Raw genomic sequence first — 18,188 nt, 5'->3', positions numbered from 1 at the left:
AAAAACTTCTAAAACCAGGACAGCTGCTATTATTATTTCTCATTCCATTTTGATTATCAAAATCTGCAACACGATCAAACTCGTTCTGTTCTCCTTTGTAGTCATGTACCTCAACTCGCATCAGCAGCAAGGACTTGCTTGGCTCAGCAAAACACCAAACAGAATTTGATTGTTCCCAGTCCCACTGATGCAGGAGGAAGTGCCTGTTCTCATGCTACTCTCATCTCCACAGCAATCCTCTTTTCCACCTTACTAGGAAACTCCCTCTTGGTATCCATCACTTACTAAAGCCCAGGAACACTGCATGAACAGCCTTTCTGCTTTTGCACAAGAAAACACTGTCTGCGTACCCTTTACTGTGCTATGTTTTATCTGGTTAATTATTCTTTTCTGTAAAAGCAGTTCTAAAGCTTTTCACATTACCAAAGTCAAAATAATGGGCTTTCATTTCCTTGATCAAAAGGAATTTAAGGTCTAAGAACAAGCTTTTGTTATAAGCTCAAACCACACTAGCTGGAAATAAGAAAATAAGAGAAAGAACAGGTTTCATCAGTCAAGTGAAAACTAGCAACCAGCCACCATGATAAAGACATGAAGAGGCAACTATAAATCTAAAGGCTAGGAGATACAGGGATTCTAATAGACAAAGGGATCTATTAATGCTCTTTGATCAAACCTCATCAAGCCTAGTCCTCTTCACCTTGATCTTTTCAATATATTACGTAAGCGAACAGAAAACTTGAACTTTTCTGGCAGAAGCCCGATCGCAGGAAGTCATCTGAGCACATAAAATTTTAGATAAAATTAAGAATCTCAGGTGCAGAAAGATCTACTTTTACTGGGAACTCACTCTCAGTGGTATATTCTAGTGAGTACAGAAAGGATAGAACCAATTTCATAAAAGGGAACAGCAATAACCAAAGCCTGGAAAAATGTAGAAAAGTTTCTAATCCCAATTTCATGTTTTTCAACAAACAGAAAAAACCTCACAGACTGAAAATTTCACAGAAAAGGTAAGATTTCAATGAGACATTTTTAAAAGTGTTAACTAAGACACTTGTCAGAACCATCCTTCAAGCAACATCCGTATTCAATTGCAGCAATTAAGGCAGCAATTTTGCCAATATCGTCAAAAGACTGCTTAATGGAAGTGCGCTCTTCTCAGTCTGCTAAACATGTCAGTGTTACCCAACATCTACAGCTACTCAGTACTGTAACCAGACAGCACCTATTACCTCTCTGCAAAGCCAGTTATTAAGTGTCTGAAAGCTAGATTTGATGAAATAAAGAAAAGTTCACTGCGAATGGAAAGAAAATGAGAGTTGCTAAAACAAAAACCTGATTGGTTTTTTTGCTTCTGTCTCCCATCCTTACATGTAATGCAAAGGCTGGAAAAATCCAAGCGGCTGTAGGCTGTCCCAAGAAACTACCTCAACAAGCTCGACTTGAAAAGTTTACACTGATAGAACTTCGATCTGTTGGAAACTCCTAGCTTAGGCACTGAAAAACCCCTTTGATTCCATCTAAACAACGTCTCTGGGATGTAAACTTGCTGCAGATTTTGTAACACAGAGCACACAACACAACCATATGACAGCATTCCACTGACCACTCTTATACCCTAAACCAAAAAGCCAACTACTAAATCATATTCATATGTCTATCTCAGATTAGAACTGTTTGCTCAGTTGTTATCTAATAAATCCTTATGCCTTTAAAGAAATCCTACTTTCTCAAAATAAAAAAGCAGAGGAAAACTGGAGACAGTGTATCTGGCCACTGATACACTTCATAGCCAAACTAGGCTATGAAGGACAAAATGTGACAGTCAAGTTTTCCTTCCTTTAAATTATTATAGTTACAATAGTACTGAATTGTGGGATTCAGGTTTTTTTCTTTCAGAATTTCCACACACTTTTAAAACAGCTCAGCAACTATTATTTCTAATAATTACTAATTTACAGCAGGGAATAAAACATAAATTTTACATAGGTAAAATTAAGATTAGCAAAATAAAAAAATACTTTTCATCTGTAAAATAAAAAGCATTGCTTTAAGACCATTGGTAAGTAAGAAACTGTTACTCTTGTCAGCCTCTGAATTTGCAGTATCTAAAACAAAGAAGCCTACCAAAAGATGTTACGAAAAGCACACCACCTTGATATCACCTCCTAGCAGTCACACACCAAGCTTTCTTTAACAGTATCATCCCAATCCATGAAATAAACTAGAACTGTAAGCAAACTTGAAGTATTTAACAATTATAAAACCCCCTTATATTCTGCTGTTGCATTTTGAGAACTTCTAACATTTTCGAGTACTTACGACAGAAGTCGGTCAAGTTTTGGTCCATTACGTCCCTGAAGGACAAGAGGCGGTTTGTATACCCTCATTATTCCTTACAATCTATACACTTTCTCCGTTTCTGGTGTTCTTGATCTCTATTTATGAAGCGGTGATGATTTTGAAGTTATTTATAGACATTAACTCATTAAATTCCCAAGGGTCATATTAGATACCAACTCAGTGACTCATATTCCTGACAATATATTTATCACTGCTGGAAGAGAAGGTAAATTTACATGCACAAGTAGCACACACAGGCATGCCATGAACTAATCTTATATTTTAAAATGGTATTTGACATTAAGTAACCCTGAAGTTAACAAATACGTATGTCAACTGAAGCTGGCTCATTATCAAACAATCAGTGGAATTTATAAACACTGCCTGACTACCACTCTGACAAAATGAAATATTACCCATGTAACAAAAAAATCCCTTAATTTTTGAGGGTGGAAAGTAGAAGCTGAAGTGTTTTAAAGCTTGTACTTCAATGAGTGCAAGTTAAGGAAATTTACAGTTGTCTTTAAATACTACCTGACAGGGGAAGTATACACCATGTGTTAAGGCTTCTTAAGGCAGTAACAAATGTACCAATTCACCAGACAAAATTATTTCACTGACCACCTTATGTGTAATCTTGGCCTCTAAAACCCGCAGTGTTGTAGATCACACATCTGGTCCTAGTGGCTTTACGGAGCGTCATCACTGCACAGTAAACAATGCGAATATTCCAGTAACAAGCTCTGCAGTAAACACTGAACTACTACTTTAGCACTTCTATTCAAAATGTAGGACCATCTAAATCCTCTCTCAAATAGAGAAAGATTTTTGAACCAAAATAATACACTTCCGTTAACAATTTAATTCTTTGGTTCACAATTTCCCCAAGATTCCTGAATACTGGTTGTAGAAGTTAAGGAAAACACCAGTTGAAGAGCTCTCTTTACTATGCCATTCTTCACTGGTCACTGCTTTGGCAAAACATTTCGGAATAAATGTTTTGCCATTTGTGCCTACGAAAACCCTGAAGATACAAGCCATATAACTTAACTTTTAAATTAGTCCTGCTTTGAGCCAAGGGTTAGACTAGATGACCTCCACAGCATGCCTTTTTCAACTTTAATTTTTACGTAAGCAAGTTTTTCCCCCTCAGACTTCAATACTGAAAAATATTTTCTTGAACTTAACACAGTAATCAGTCCAATGCTACTGAATCAAGGTACACCTAGGGTGAGGGATACAAGACCAGCATTTAAAAACAACTATTACCAAGCCACTTCTTAAACAAAACCTCTACCCCAGACATATTCCATGAGCACTAGACTCAGCAAAGACTGTCCTTCTACTGATCCATCACAAACTCACGTTCCTTCCCACACAGTACCACTGATTCCATTCTCCGGCGCACCCTGTAATCTTACTGCTCGCCATCACAGAATTCAGTTCTGCCCACGCTGCCTTTACCCTTTACTGAGACTGGAAATGTCGCTTAATAAACATTAAAACATATGTTAACATACGATAAAAGTAAAATATACCTAAACCTTTTCTTCCCAACTATTTACTAGTCTCTGCATTATGGTAGTGAGACTATTGTTATTACAGTCTAAAAGCCGAAAGGCGGTTACTACAAAAGGAAGTTCTAGTTTAGATTAACAGAACCGTATTACAACTATATAGTCACAGTGGCAGAGACCAGAGAAGCATTTGTGAAACGTTTTAACAAAATTACACATTCTTCTCAGGCTTAATGACACAACAGCATAGTCTTTCCACACACAATCTGGCTAGCAACATGAGTAAACACTCATTCCAGTTCTCCAGCCTTTTTTAGGGGAAAACCAAATCAAAACCAGGACCAGACTTCAAAGAGGACATTAGATGAAAACAAGTGGAGCACTGATAAATGAGAAAGTGAAGCCATAAGAATGCCATCTGATGGTACGCCCTTTACGCCCAAAATATTTCGAGAGACTTGCAAAGTTCTTAACACGGGGCAGCACTTTTTTCTGAGGAGCCGTCCATCTACAATGCTTCTCTGAAAAGTATTTCAGCATTACAAATTTCAGTTAATACAGCTTTCTAAAGGAACAGATGGGAAATAAAAATATTAATAACTACTACTGTAGGACAGAAAAAATCAAAAGAAAAAAGCTTTTTAAAAGTCTGTCAAAAAGAAGTGACATAAAAGACCTTTTATCACAACAGCAGACTTGCACATAAACGCATCAGACAGATTTGTAATGAGCTTCTTGCTATTTGGTTTTGAACAAGGGAACCTTCAAATAAAGCAGTCTCCGTTCTGCATAAGAGACAGACAAGTACAACCAAATTTGATGTCAAAACTTTGTTCAACACGTACAGCTAGTTTATCAAATCTATAGTGTGAATTATTCCCAAATTAGCAATCTTGTTCTGCTCACCTTTGCATAAACAAACTAAATGCAAAATACCAAAATAGAAAAAACTTCAGTGTTGAGTAGACCCCAACAAGTTAAAAATATTTTTCCAGTTACCACTGAAAGCTATTAAGTGCATTTACACCATCAGCCTGGACCACTTCCTATTTTTTCAAGGATCCTGTTCCCTGCATCTGTACTGCACGTGACACAAATCGCTCCCAGCATCCCTTCTGGAAGGGAACAGCTAATCTCCCGGGAGTATTTTGATGGTAAAACAATCCAGGATTGCACCACAGCCCGTAAGCCTGAGACAGCCCAAGGTCTTGCTGTTTTTACTTAGCTCAACAGCACTATCCTAGAAGACTTTGAGTGTCTGGGATATGAGTTATGAAACTGCAATCTACAGCACTAACCCATATTGCCACACAACTAGAAAGTTTGTTCCCAGAACTTGGGCACATGATCAATATGATTATTAAAAGGAACTGGAAAAAAAAAACGTTCAAAATGCTACAGGTCTGAAGAACATTCCACAGGGCACGGGACAGGGTACGGTGGCTTCACATGGAAGGGAACAGTTTAGCTTAGAGGAATGTCAACTGGTATGGGGAACATGGACTGCTCCAAGGGCAGCACAGATATAACCAGTATTGCTACAGCTGAAAGGGGAACTACAAAATGTTCCATAAATGTATACACTAAAAGCAGAAAATGAGGGTTTCTTTGCTAAAGAACTAATACAGTATAAAGGTGAACAAGCTTTCCAATACATATTTTGATCTAGCGCATCCATATTTTCAGGAAGAAAAATTGTCATTCTCCATGATGATTTAATTCTCTACTTCTAAAGGTTAAAACTTCCTTCCTTAGCTGCTGCTTTCCTCTTCATAAGCGTGTGTAAAAAACTGAAGATACAACAGTCACTGGAAAATTAATTACTCTGGTTGAAAATGACAGCATTGAAATCTTCCAAAGCTTCCCATCTGATCTTCAACTCTTTCATGACAGGCCAATACCAATTGCATTGTTTGAACGGGTGGTGATCAAGAATGAGGGATCTCGCTACACATACAGGAAAGCTGCACTACAGAAAACTGCACACAGACAAATGCTGCCATAATGCAAGAGAGTAACTGTAAAACCTCGGTATTTAATTCCTCATCATTAGTGAAGAGTTACTACATTCTTTAATTGAACAGCTGTTCACTTATCATACCATACCTTCTCTGGATTTCCAATTCTTCTTGTGATGGACCATTTTGTACTTGAGAGGGAAGTTGTGAATTCTGTCGAGGCAATGTAGGACCTAAAAGCAAAGACAGACCAGAAATTAACGATTTGAACTTTTACCATGCAAAAAAGCATGAAGTCAAGGAAAAGGCCAGCCATCAACTGTTTACTTCTGCTTTTTAAGCCAAACAAGCTCAACAACATAATACAGCAAATAAAAACTGCAACAAATGTTACCTTACATATTTACAGAATGGATTTATTTCACATGAATGAACAGGTTTCACAAAAGCGCAAAATAAATTTTATATATGATAGAACTTGACAAAAGCTTTGAAAAGCACTCCAAACCTGAGATTTTCTTAAAACAACGAACAAGTACTCTTGGAGGAACAGAAAAGGCTCAAAAAAATTAAAACACTCACCTAAATAGAACACTAGAAATGGGAAAGAAAAAAAACAAAACAGGAGAAAAAACATCAGAAGCTTATCATTGTATTGAGAGAAGGAAGATAAAATACGTTTCTTCAGGTTACACAAAAATTTACTCTGATTTTGGCTCATGGACTTGGATCAATGACCTTCCTTTTTTGAGAGGTAAGCGTTGTCTCCAAAGGAACTGGTGCATATAACGAATGTACAAACAGCGCATTCTGCTAAGCACAAAAAGCGTGGAGGTGAAGGATATGCAAAGTCATCTTCAACTTTTACTCGTACACATATCTTTCATTTAATTGTATATGCTAGATCTTTCTTCTAAATACTGAGGCTTTTCTATTTTTATCACAAATGTATTTACAGCACAAAATTATTTAAGAAGAAATAACTGAAGCGAAGGGTGAAGAAGTATGGAATGGAATACAGCAGATCACGAATGCATTGTTTCTGTAAAAAAGGGCAGTAAACCAGGAATTGTAATGAGACTCCCCCACCTCAAGTACAAATACATAAAATTTGTTTGCCATCTGAACTTCAACCAAAAACATGAAGACACCATATGTGATATACTGAGACATCAAGGACAGGCAATCCTTCTCACAGTCAGCACCTAAGTGCCCTGTTTAAAGGCTACACAACAAACTACTCAAAACACCATTGTATCGTTTACACTGTGGTCATAAAGACAACGAATCCTGAAAATTCTAAGTGTATACTATGTGCTGTACCCTACAGTTAAGTAATGCAAGAACTTGTAGAAAATGACAGCAGGATGTGTACTACAGAAGCTGTGTGCTTCCTTATTTATTCTTTTCAGCAAGCATTAGGTCCTCATACTCAAATACATGATGCTGCTCTGCATGTACTGATTTTGCTTGGTGTATTCTCTAAGAGATACCCACATATATAGATCTATATTATTTTTAATGCAAAAGACTTAACTGCAATGGCAATTCATAATTATCACTAAGTAGAAACATCTGTCATATTGCTCATCTGCAAAACTTTTTGCTTTAAAACTTTCAAAGTCACATTCTCCTCTGACATGTCCCCTGCATGACAGGGAAGGCTTTTATGCCCATTAACCCATGACTCCAGCTCCCAAGCAGCCGGACTATTTGCCGTCTGCACCATGCTGCAGCCTTTCATGGACTTTTATCGGTAGACATAATCCAGCAGCAGCTGTGCTGCTGCTTAAAGGTGCTATATACCACTACCCCTCGCCACGTCTAATACACTCACTTCCCTCAGATCTGTCGTTTCTCAGGATGAAACACACTGACCTAAAAATTAATAATAAAGAATAAAAATAAAAATAAATGGTCATACTATGACCACTTACCAACTGCAATTATTTTGTACTGAAAATACAGTAGAAATGAAAACTTCAAACTTCCATCCATTTAATCCTTAAGAGTATTTAACAGGTTTTTCTGAACAAAGTATTATCACACTGCAGTAGCCGAGTGTAGACCACCACTCTACAACCTTTCTACCAGTGCCCCCCAAACTCTTTCTTCTGCTGACAACCAACTAACTTCACTTGCACTGGCTATTTCGACCAGCCTAGCTATCCGAAATCATGTTCTTGTAGCCTCAAACTTCGTTCTAGAGCACTGTCTGTCAGAAAATCATGCTCACCATCAATTCTGCAGAACACAACCATCAGTAAGCCAAGCCAGCTTAACCTGTCCACCCTGCTCCAGTAAGTTACATCTGTTTTTTCATAGCTGGACATGAAAGAGCCAAACACTGCTAACCTGCTAACAATTAGCATGGTTATTCTAATATTTCTCATACATTATTGCCATAAGGAAATGCAACCTGAGTATACCAAAGGTTTTCAAGAAAGAAAAGTTCAGCTACCAAGTAATTCAACCCATTCTCTGCAAGCAGAGATTCTTAACAACCACCATGCTAACAGACATTGGCAAGTTAAAGGTACATACCAGGCAGAAAAGTATGTTTTATCCTATAAAATTTATTACAGCAGGCCAAGACCACCACTTCACTGCTAAAATACAGCTGTCTGGATAGTGGGACAGATGGTGTAATAAATAAGCAGGAGCTAGCTAATAAAAGGCTCTCTCAGAGGCTTTTGAACACTAAAAGATACTTCAGCAACATCAGCCCCCAAGTGAAATATTCATAGACACTGCTTGGAAAAAAAGTCTGATCCTTCCACAGGACTCACGTCATCTTCAGAGACTGGTAGAAGCCAAGTAAGAGAGGAGGCTGAATGGCTTATTCATTCTGAGTTAAGCAAAACCTAACATCTTTCTTTTTCTAACGCAAGCACAGATGGTGCACTCTGCAGCACACTGACAGACAGAAGATATAATTCCATACTAATTTGTTCAGCAGCCGCTCCAGTTTCAACGCTTTCTGTTTTTCAGCTTATTCTCACCTTTCCATCACCCCTCCTCTACAACTGTTCAGTCAACTGCGTTGTGAGAGATGGAATGGAAATCCAATGTGCTAAAAATCCCAGAGGGAAAAAAGCCTGCAGGAAGTGTTTTCACCAGCTAGATCAGGACCAGTTCTGGTTCTCCATGCAGTCACACAGACACGCTGCTGGCGTAGCTCAGGGAATGACATCAGACTGCTGGGGGCTGATGGAACCAAATTAAACATCCCCAGCTTTTCCTTTTTAAACCACAACCAGAGCTGTAGTTTATCTAACTCCTTTAACTTAATTTTCACCTTCAACTGACTTCTTACCACTGTATCTCCATTCAGCAGCTGACTTAATTCCAGTTGCACAACCCTACAAAAGTATAATTAGCAAGCTGGAGATGAAAACACATGGCTGCTTCTTGATGCCTTTCAGGTCATCAGTTACTTCAGTCTTTCAATTACATTGTCTGCTTTGGGGGTTCACATCGAAGTCTCCACTCCACCATCCTTTAACGTCGCCTGCCGTATACCAGCAGTGTTGACACAGCACCTGGCTGACACTGAAGACATCACATTCCTAGGAGGCAATAACCCTAAAAACCCAAAGCATCTACTGTTCAAGGTTGGAACAATACAGGTACTACAGGTTACACAATGTATTTTTTGTTTCTATTTTCACTTGGCTGGACTGTCTTGCTTGGGAGCTAGTAATGTAAGGATAGATGAAGTGCTTTTTGGGGGACTATTGGCAGTCGGATCACATGAAAGATTTCTTGGTCATGTGGGGTTCTGAGAAAGTCAAAACACACACACAAAAAACCCACTCCTGCAATTATTGTACTGTTCAGAGCACAGCATTAAAAGACTCTTTTAAAAATCTGGTACCTTTAGAAAAAGTTGCTCATCTCTCACACATGACGATTTTAGTTTGAGGTGAAGATCTCAGTTTTTCCCCCAGAGAAACGGTGTACATAAACAATGCAGTAATTAAGAATTCCCACTCTCATTTCTCAGTTTTAGTGCCAAAACTAAGCAGCATTCCAATTATACAGTCTGATATTCAAACCCAAGTACGACTGACCTTTCAAAGGAAGAATGGACTGAAAGCAGACAGCAAGTTTATTTATATAGACATATGTTATAAAGGTAAGCGTACTAATTATAATCTTTAGAAAAGATTTTCATTAAGGACAGTTTGAGTACACCTACTAAGCAAAGAACATGCCCCAGGCAAGAGTTCAAAGCCACAGCAAAAAAAAAAAAAAAAAGTATTTCTGTTACAGAATATAAGAACATTAAAAAAAAGTCTTTTACTACATCCTTAAAAGTTTTCTGAATAAATGGAAAGCAAGCTTTTTCATAGATCTACACTAGGAAGTAATAAGAAAAATGAATATGATGAAGCAAACTCACTTGCCTCTAGCTCCTTCTCCTTCCATTCAGACCCTGTCCTTTTCTAGGACATTACAGAACAAAGTCTGAGGAGACTTGATAACTAGCCTTCAGGAGAAGCAGAAGGGCACCGCTCCTCGAGACCCAGACTTGTATTATGGTTTTATATGCAAGACTATGATGGTCAAAAACTAAGCCATTAACAAGTGACAAAATTATTCTCTAGTACTTCTGTTTGGGTGAATCATTTTCTAGCTAGGACTTCTTCCTTCAAATAACTACTTCCTCATACATGGCTACCATTTTGTAAGTACCTTCAGCTCAGTTAATTTACTCGTTGCTTTGATTTATTTTAGCAGAGTGGTAACTACATCGCACTTTCTATACTGAAAGTAAAAGCTTTCCAATTCACTTCACGAGCACTTTTACCTGATCGAGGTAATAAAAGGGGACAACAAAAATATTCACTAAAATATGTATGAATTTAAGTAGAGATAAGCCTCTTATCAATGTCAGCAGAGCCTTGGAAAGAGAGCACTGATAACCTGGGCGCTGGGCTTGGCTCAGCACTAGCTTGCTGGGTGACCTCAAGCAGGCTTGTGGCACCAGAGCTTCAACAGCAGGGTACAACAGTTGCTTTATGAAATTACAATATCTCAATCTTTAAAAAGGATTGGAAGTTAAATATATTAATACCATCTACTCCAGGATATTTATCACTTTTTCCCCAGTTCTGTCAAAATTTGTTTAAATAGTAATGCTATAGATGATGACTGTCACTATTTGTATATAATAATACAAAGATGAGCCTAACAAAACTGTATTTCCACAATTATGTTCATGATTTTATGACAACACCCTGTTCCCAAAAGGCAGCAGATTTAATACAGCTACGACTTCTACTAGTAACATTTTTAAACAATATGAATCCAAGAGAATGTTTACTAAACATCCAATGTTTCATTCAACAAAACTTTATCCACAAAATTAATGCACATTTATGTATTATGTATGTTTGTCACGCAGTTTAGACCAACTACAAAATGTTAACTGAATTCTTTAGGTTGCCACCTAAACTTCAATGCTTCCACCTGATACAACACTAAATTTGAAGAACCACGCACATCAGAAATACCACTCAGGCAACCCTTGAAAGTGAGTATAACACCGAAAATTTAGCAACTCTCACTTCACTTCCTTTATCACAACTATCACTGATGATGCTTTTGATAATCTTATGTGCAATTGAAATGGAATTGAAGTATTTTGTCCCATAAACAGTTAATAACTTCCTTTAGGTCAATATTTTAGCATATAAATCAAGATTAGATAATCAGAATTAGCTATTATAAAATCTAGTAACTAAAAAATATTCTTTAATCAACCCATATTTAAAAGGACAAGAACAAAAAAACAAAACAATTTACCAGCAAACCCAGAGATTGTTCTGACAACACAGGTAATACCACCACATCGTGTTTCTCCCATTCTGACAGGGAGTGCTGACAGCCTGCTCCAGAGGCTTGCCAAGAGTACAGGTACAGCATGATTACTTTACTGCAGTAAAACAGTTTCTCTCATGAACTGAAACAGTACGAGGAAAAGAATCTGAAATCCCCCCCAGCCCCACATACACGTTTCTCATTTCAGTCTCCTATAGTCTCTACACATACTGCAAGCAGGCAACCCCAGTCTTTGTTTCAGTTTGCGTTTCCCAAAGATACTAAATTATTCAATCTGTAAGTGCATTATTTTATCATCAAGGATTTAACGAACTATCATTGCTGTCAGATAAAGGACCGTGTATCAGTATACAGCTATGGAAGAGGCATGCATCTTTCCCCCATAAAAGTCTGATTATTTAAGAACTGGACAGCCTCACTCCTGGGGTTACTAATAATTTCGAAGAACTTCAACCTCAAGGCTTTTTTCCATGGTTAAACTAACAAAATAAAGAGACCCTGGAAACAAACAAAAAAAAACCCCAAGCCCTCTTTTTCTTCTTCCCTCCTCCCCATTTTCCTATGAATTGAAGTGTTATCTAAGGCAATATCAGAACAGCTTCACTGAAGCCATTCCCATCCCTGCCCTTATATCCAGAATATCCCAAAACCTTTTCAAGGACAAATATATAACTGTTAAGGATTAATACAAAAACCACCATGAATCTTACGTATATGTAGAATTACAGTAGAAAGAATCAGAATAGGCTTATTTACGGTTGTACGACATCCTTCAGTAGCTCTTTTGCCGCTTTCGTCCTCTGTAACAAACAACTCGAAGTACCTCCTCCAATGCAAATTATACATGTCATACTTCGTCTTAGAAAGCTTTCCTGAGACTGAAGACAGATTCCACACAAAACCACCCCAATTCCAGCTGAACCAGAGGTACTTTTCTGCAGTAAAACCCAGCATGATCCCCCTTTGTTCCTCCCTTCTCCCTACGCACACTTCTCTTACTTGCCCTTATTTCTTCAAAGGAATAATCCATTTTCTCACACATCAGAGAATTTTCTCAGCCATCTAGCTTCCCTTCATTCTCTCATTCCAGAGTCACTTTGATTGCAACACTGAGCTCTACTTAATGCAGACGTAATATTTCCTTTGTAATGCAATGCAAAACCTTCACAAAAAGCAGTTACCTTTACTCTAGACAAGTAAGACCAGCTACTGAGTATCTGAAGACACTGCCTTAAAGCCAGAAATCCTCTTCAAATTACCTCTACCTCTTAAACTCATGACACATGCTTGTCTGAGGTGGTCAAAAGTTACACCTTCACCAAATGACAACTATTTAATGAAATTAAATATTCCTAAACAGTATGGGGCAGGAACCTGCAGCAGCAGTAGTCTCCCTTAAAATTCCAGGATAAAGCACAGTCCTGTGTTGTCTTTCCCTTCTGGATTTGCAGGTGGCCTACAATATGATTAACTAGCCAGAAGGAAAATGGGGTCTGGTTGAACAGCTACTAGCTCATGCGGTTATTCAAACCAGAATGGAGTGAAAACTCTTTGACTTTTACATGGATTTAAATAAACAGAGTTCAAGCGTAAAAAATTGGGATGGTCACATGATCAGCACTGTAAAACGGGGAAGAAAAAACCTACTTCAGTTTCACTGACAAGGCAGTCATCACTCAGGGTCCTTTGTGACAAACCTCTACCGATTTTTTGAAGAAATTTGCCAGTTGCACTAATGCCTTTACTCCAGCTTTCACTCTGCACTGCAAACTCGTCAAACAACACGGGCCTGTCACTGCCTGCTCAAGGTACGGGCACCCAGTGGCTTTGCCTCTGCTGCTGGAGATCCACTAGAGGGAGATCCTAAATTAAACACCCTCAACCCACGTCACCAGGGGAACAGCTGAGGGTGCCAACTGTAAGCAAAGATCAATGACATTTTTCAAATATATGCAAGAGAGAAGACGACTATGTAACTTATTAAAAAAAAAGAGCAAGTGAGCCATAAGTAACAGCTGACTTGCAAACCAAAAGGATATCCGAAAAATAATCTTTAGTATTCCTCAGAAGTTGTTTACGGTTCTGTGAACCCTTGCATAAAGCTTAAAATTCATCTGCAGCTCTATGAATTTCTGAACAGCATGCTCAGCTAACATTAAATCTGCTTTCCTTTTATGAATAAAATATAACTTAAAATAACCAAGCTAATAAAAAGAAATTGCCAAAATAAGAAACTACAGCAGAAAACAAGGATACTCCAAGAATCACACGTTAATTTTAAGCGATTCTAGAATAAAAGAGAAGTTATCTGTATAGAATTTCTTTGTTTTACTGGAGTTGGAAATTCTAAATGCTGATCGAGATATACTAGGAAACACAGCAATTTACATAAATTAGAGAAAAAATTATATTATATAAATATTTCTATAAATCATAGAGTTGTCCTCTTCAGGCACAGATTTTTGAAGCAACATCATCAGAATACCAACGAGGACTGTGTACGTTAGAAATTTTTAAAAGTCTAGCAGATAAACTGGAAGAAACAAAACCATCACATTGATCTTCAGGTATTAGCACAAATTCCTTTCATAACATATACCCAACACCTTTTCAAAAACAGCTAATTTGTTTATAAAAAGGGTAAGGCAGTTGTAATCCGTTTCCCAGAACAAAAAGCTAATATTAGAGCCTCAGAGACAGTAACTTCATTTCTAGCTGCACTTTTAGGAAATTACACTAACTATAGAGAAATTAAATTTTGAGCAAGGAGTCTCATTAGTTTGTTTCCAAACTGCAGCGTACTTAGTATCCTATTTCCATTACTGAAGCTGGCATGTTCAGAAAGATCTTTTTTACTTCTTACACCAACACGGGTTAAGAAAAATTAAGTAATACATAGATCATACACTGACAAACCTCCCGGATGACAAACCTTAGGAACACTTGTTGACAGCATTCTAAGAGACACATTATAAACATTTATCTTTAAACATTGTCTGGAAATGGTAACAGACTGACAAAGCAATTCTACATGTATAATTATGATTATTTTTCACAAGCAGCAGCACAAAACTACTCATCTTCAGACATCTGCTGATGCAACGCTGACAACGCTAAGCTTTGTTTTTATTTCACCTTGTTGGAAGCTAGAGCACCTGTCTGTCTGTGAAATAGGTATGCGATAGCTAATCTCTCCAACAGCCACCGTCCTTCTTGGCTGACTGAAGGTACAGAAGAACAGTTACCTCCTCCTGTGCCAGTGGTGTCCACCCATTAGTTTATGATGCAGCTAATTAATGGATTTTGACTTGTACCTACCACTACCAACTCAAATCACTGGAAGGGGAAACAAAGCCACCCTGTTACAGTTCAGAAAACTTAAACCAGTTCCAACCAGTCACTCTTAAACATGATTACACAACTTAATCCAAGTCCTTGTCAGACGTACATCTCAAGGCCATTACGAGCAACCTACGCAGACTGCAGTCAGCAATCAGGACAGGATAGTACAGTCATACTCAACTCTCATTTTATAAGCCACACAAAAATCTACCTGAAAACAAACCAGCTCCCCAATCAGACATTAGCAGACAACCTCAAACTGAAGGGCCACTTCAGAGACCGACGAAGAGACTACTAGCAGAATGGTTTGGAAAAACTGATGATTTGTGACAAGCAGAGGACTGAATTCTAAATATACTCATTTTATTTAGACTCATTGCAAAGCTCAGTTCTCCTCCCCCTCCCCATCTACAAATTACTGAAGTGATGCAACAGGAAAGAGAGTTATTTCCACTGAGTACAAATTACTGAAGTGATGCAACAGGAAAGAGTTATTTCCACTGAGCTGTTTGCTCCTGTGGAATTACATTGATTCTAGGCTACTGTTTGAATGATGTTTTGTATTACTAAGGTTACATTTAAAGAAACGCCTAAAAACAATTTTAGTTTTATCCGAGTCTTTACAAAGTGAAGCAGCATCTTAGTCCAATAAAACTTCTACTACTGAAAAATATAGCAACGTAGCTGTTAGCCCACACATACTTTGCATAAAGCAGCAAGAGAACTAGTCATTAGACAAACCACAATAATCCATTAAAAGAAAAACCAGACACACCAACCAATTAAAAAAAATGAGCACTTGTCATGCCTGCCTATGTCATTTCAGCCTCTCTAGTACCTCAGATTTAGTGTTAGGAGAAGTTAAATAAAATTATGAAAACATAACTATGCATATATCCACATACACACTTGTTTGAAACATGTTGCACCAAACTCTTCAAGTACAGGTAATGTGAACCACAACCCTCTCAAATTTGTGATAATTATCATAAATCAGCCCTTTTCAGACTTGCAGAAACCCACACTTTCTGTTCCAAAATGTTGCATGTGTGATGACTGTAAACATTTCATGCATTCCGTTTCTCATCTGAGTAATCCCTAGGGAAGGGAGAACTGAGCGATTTAGAGGAGAAAATGTCCCACTGAGAGGCAGGATGGGATACACAACTGGACTATTTTATCTGGCAAAAAGAAATCTTGCACCTCTAGCTACTCTTTCTATTTTGGCCCTGTATGCTACGTAACAGCAGCATAAGCACCACAAAATGCATCATCCTTGGTCTAGACACCTTAGTTTCAAAAGGTATGTCTTAAAACAACTATCAGAATGAAAAGCAACTCGATAAAGTCACCTTCTTTTGCTGTAGTCGAGACAGCCGGAGTAAGGTTATCTACAGACTCTTTTCTTCACAAGAGAAAATCCTGGCACAGACATACTATCTCTTCTTACATGGGCAATCTTTAAAGTTTAATGAGGACAAAGAATTCTATTTGGTTACAAGCACACAAAAGTCTCTTTTAGTCTTTTAAAAGAAAACCTCCCTCCCTGTGTGTCACAGTATTATACTGAATCAATTTGCTGTAGAGCCAGTCCAGAATATTTCACAGACACCACCTGAAGACTGAAAGCTACACATTTTTCCACCAGCATTTTGAACCCTCTATGTCACCCTCTTCTCCAAACAAATTAAATTACAGACCTGTTGTCTAAATTATGTACTCATCCTAACGTTACCCCTGGATTCAAGGTCTCCAAGCTAGACAACTCTGTGTGGCCAGAACTGCCAAAGAGAATGACCTGAATTGCAAAGTTTGAAGGAAAAACACCTGACATTTTCATAATAAGACAGTACTCAATGAGAAGCAAAAATACCAATAAGCACTAAGAACACGGGATGTCTTCAGAGATCCTGAGAAATACCCTGATTAAGTGGTATAAGTTTCATGGGCAGGTGTTTTGATTTTGTTTTTTGGACAAAAAAAAGTCAGCAAGTTTCTGTATGTAATAGAGAGCAAGGAAATCGATTTTCATGTTCAGAATTGTACTTACACAGATGGCAGCAAAGTTGAGAATCGCTGTTACGAATCACTATTAGATAGACAAAACACCCAAATAATTAAAATGGCTAGAGGCTGAATCATGACTAGAAACAAGGTTTATTGACTTTTATGCATAAACATTTGCATTTTTTTCCATCTCTGTATTTGAACAATCTTCAAAAAAAAAGGAAGTTAAGAGACTCTTACCAGCTTCCTGTGAATTTAATACTTCTAAGGCATGCATCATGGCACTTGCGAAGACGTTGGCATCTTCTTTACTGCCAAAATTCAGACCATACACCTGCCTAGCATCACGCCACTGGTGGAAGGTTTGTGTAGCCTGATTGTACTTCAGCCCTTTCGGAATGGCACAATTTATTACCACCTATAATCATAAAAGAAAAAAATTACTTATGTTATTTAAAACGGCCATTTCATCAAAGTTTCAGCTTCATTAAGATTTTATTCCTTAACCTTGTGGGTTAGTTCAGGACCCATAATAAACCCAAAATAAGATCACAAAGCTGAAGCACACAACCATTTCTGTTTTAATTCCAATGCCGCATGAAATCACTGATAAGAATACACAAGGGGACTAATGACACCAATGTAGTAATGGCAACAGTTCTGACTTTCAGTAACAGAGTACTTGACATGAACATTCATTTGTATTTCAGAAACTCAGTTTTCAATTAACTTCAGAGTATTTGTTAGAATTTTTTTTTGCAACCAAGTTATCATCTTCTCTCTGTGGTTGCTGCACCCCTTAGCTTGCAGTGATTTCAGTAGCAGTTTACGTGAGCTACTAGACATCACTGGGTATCATTTTGCAAGACTGTTATGGCTCACACAAAACATGGTTGATTCTAGCTGGCAGGACAACCATTTATTACAAGCCATCCACTAAGGGGATCCCTGCACCTGGATAACTATATCCCCTTGCCTTTTTTCTACTGAATAATGGGAAAAAACCAAAACAAACCACACCACATTTGTCCTCAGATGAATGCAGAGAGACCATTTATTACTTGGAGTAAGTGGTTAATGACAAATCACAGCAGATTTTCAGTCGATGCTTCAGGTGGGTGAGAAAGGACCAAGAACAGACCAAAAGAATTTTATGAAATGCTGGGAGTGA

At 37.9% G+C, this 18,188-nt stretch overlaps 1 protein-coding gene across 6 annotated transcripts in view; it reads right to left on the bottom strand.

Annotated features, from left to right (window-relative positions):
* ENAH (enabled homolog (Drosophila)) overlaps positions 1 to 18,188 on the bottom strand; it is a 47,077-nt gene that overhangs the window by 27,986 nt on the left and 903 nt on the right. For 5 of the 6 annotated variants that reach the window (XM_010136226.1, XM_010136229.1, XM_010136228.1 and 2 more), the window contains exons 2-3: positions 17,258 to 17,435; positions 5,970 to 6,054 (exon numbers count right to left, since the gene is read on the bottom strand). In XM_010136226.1, the coding sequence (XP_010134528.1) occupies positions 5,970 to 6,054; positions 17,258 to 17,435 (263 nt within the window). Of the gene's footprint in view, positions 1 to 5,969; positions 6,055 to 6,403; positions 6,416 to 17,257; positions 17,436 to 18,188 lie in introns of all 6 variants that reach the window. The other variant, XM_010136227.1, reaches the window with a different exon arrangement.

Source organism: Buceros rhinoceros, unplaced genomic scaffold (genome assembly GCF_000710305.1).
Source record: "Buceros rhinoceros silvestris isolate BGI_N320 unplaced genomic scaffold, ASM71030v1 scaffold1035, whole genome shotgun sequence".
NCBI classification, from domain to species: domain Eukaryota; kingdom Metazoa; phylum Chordata; class Aves; order Bucerotiformes; family Bucerotidae; genus Buceros; species Buceros rhinoceros.
Note: the sequence above shows the minus strand (reverse complement) of the source record. Positions and strands in the feature narration are given on the sequence as shown.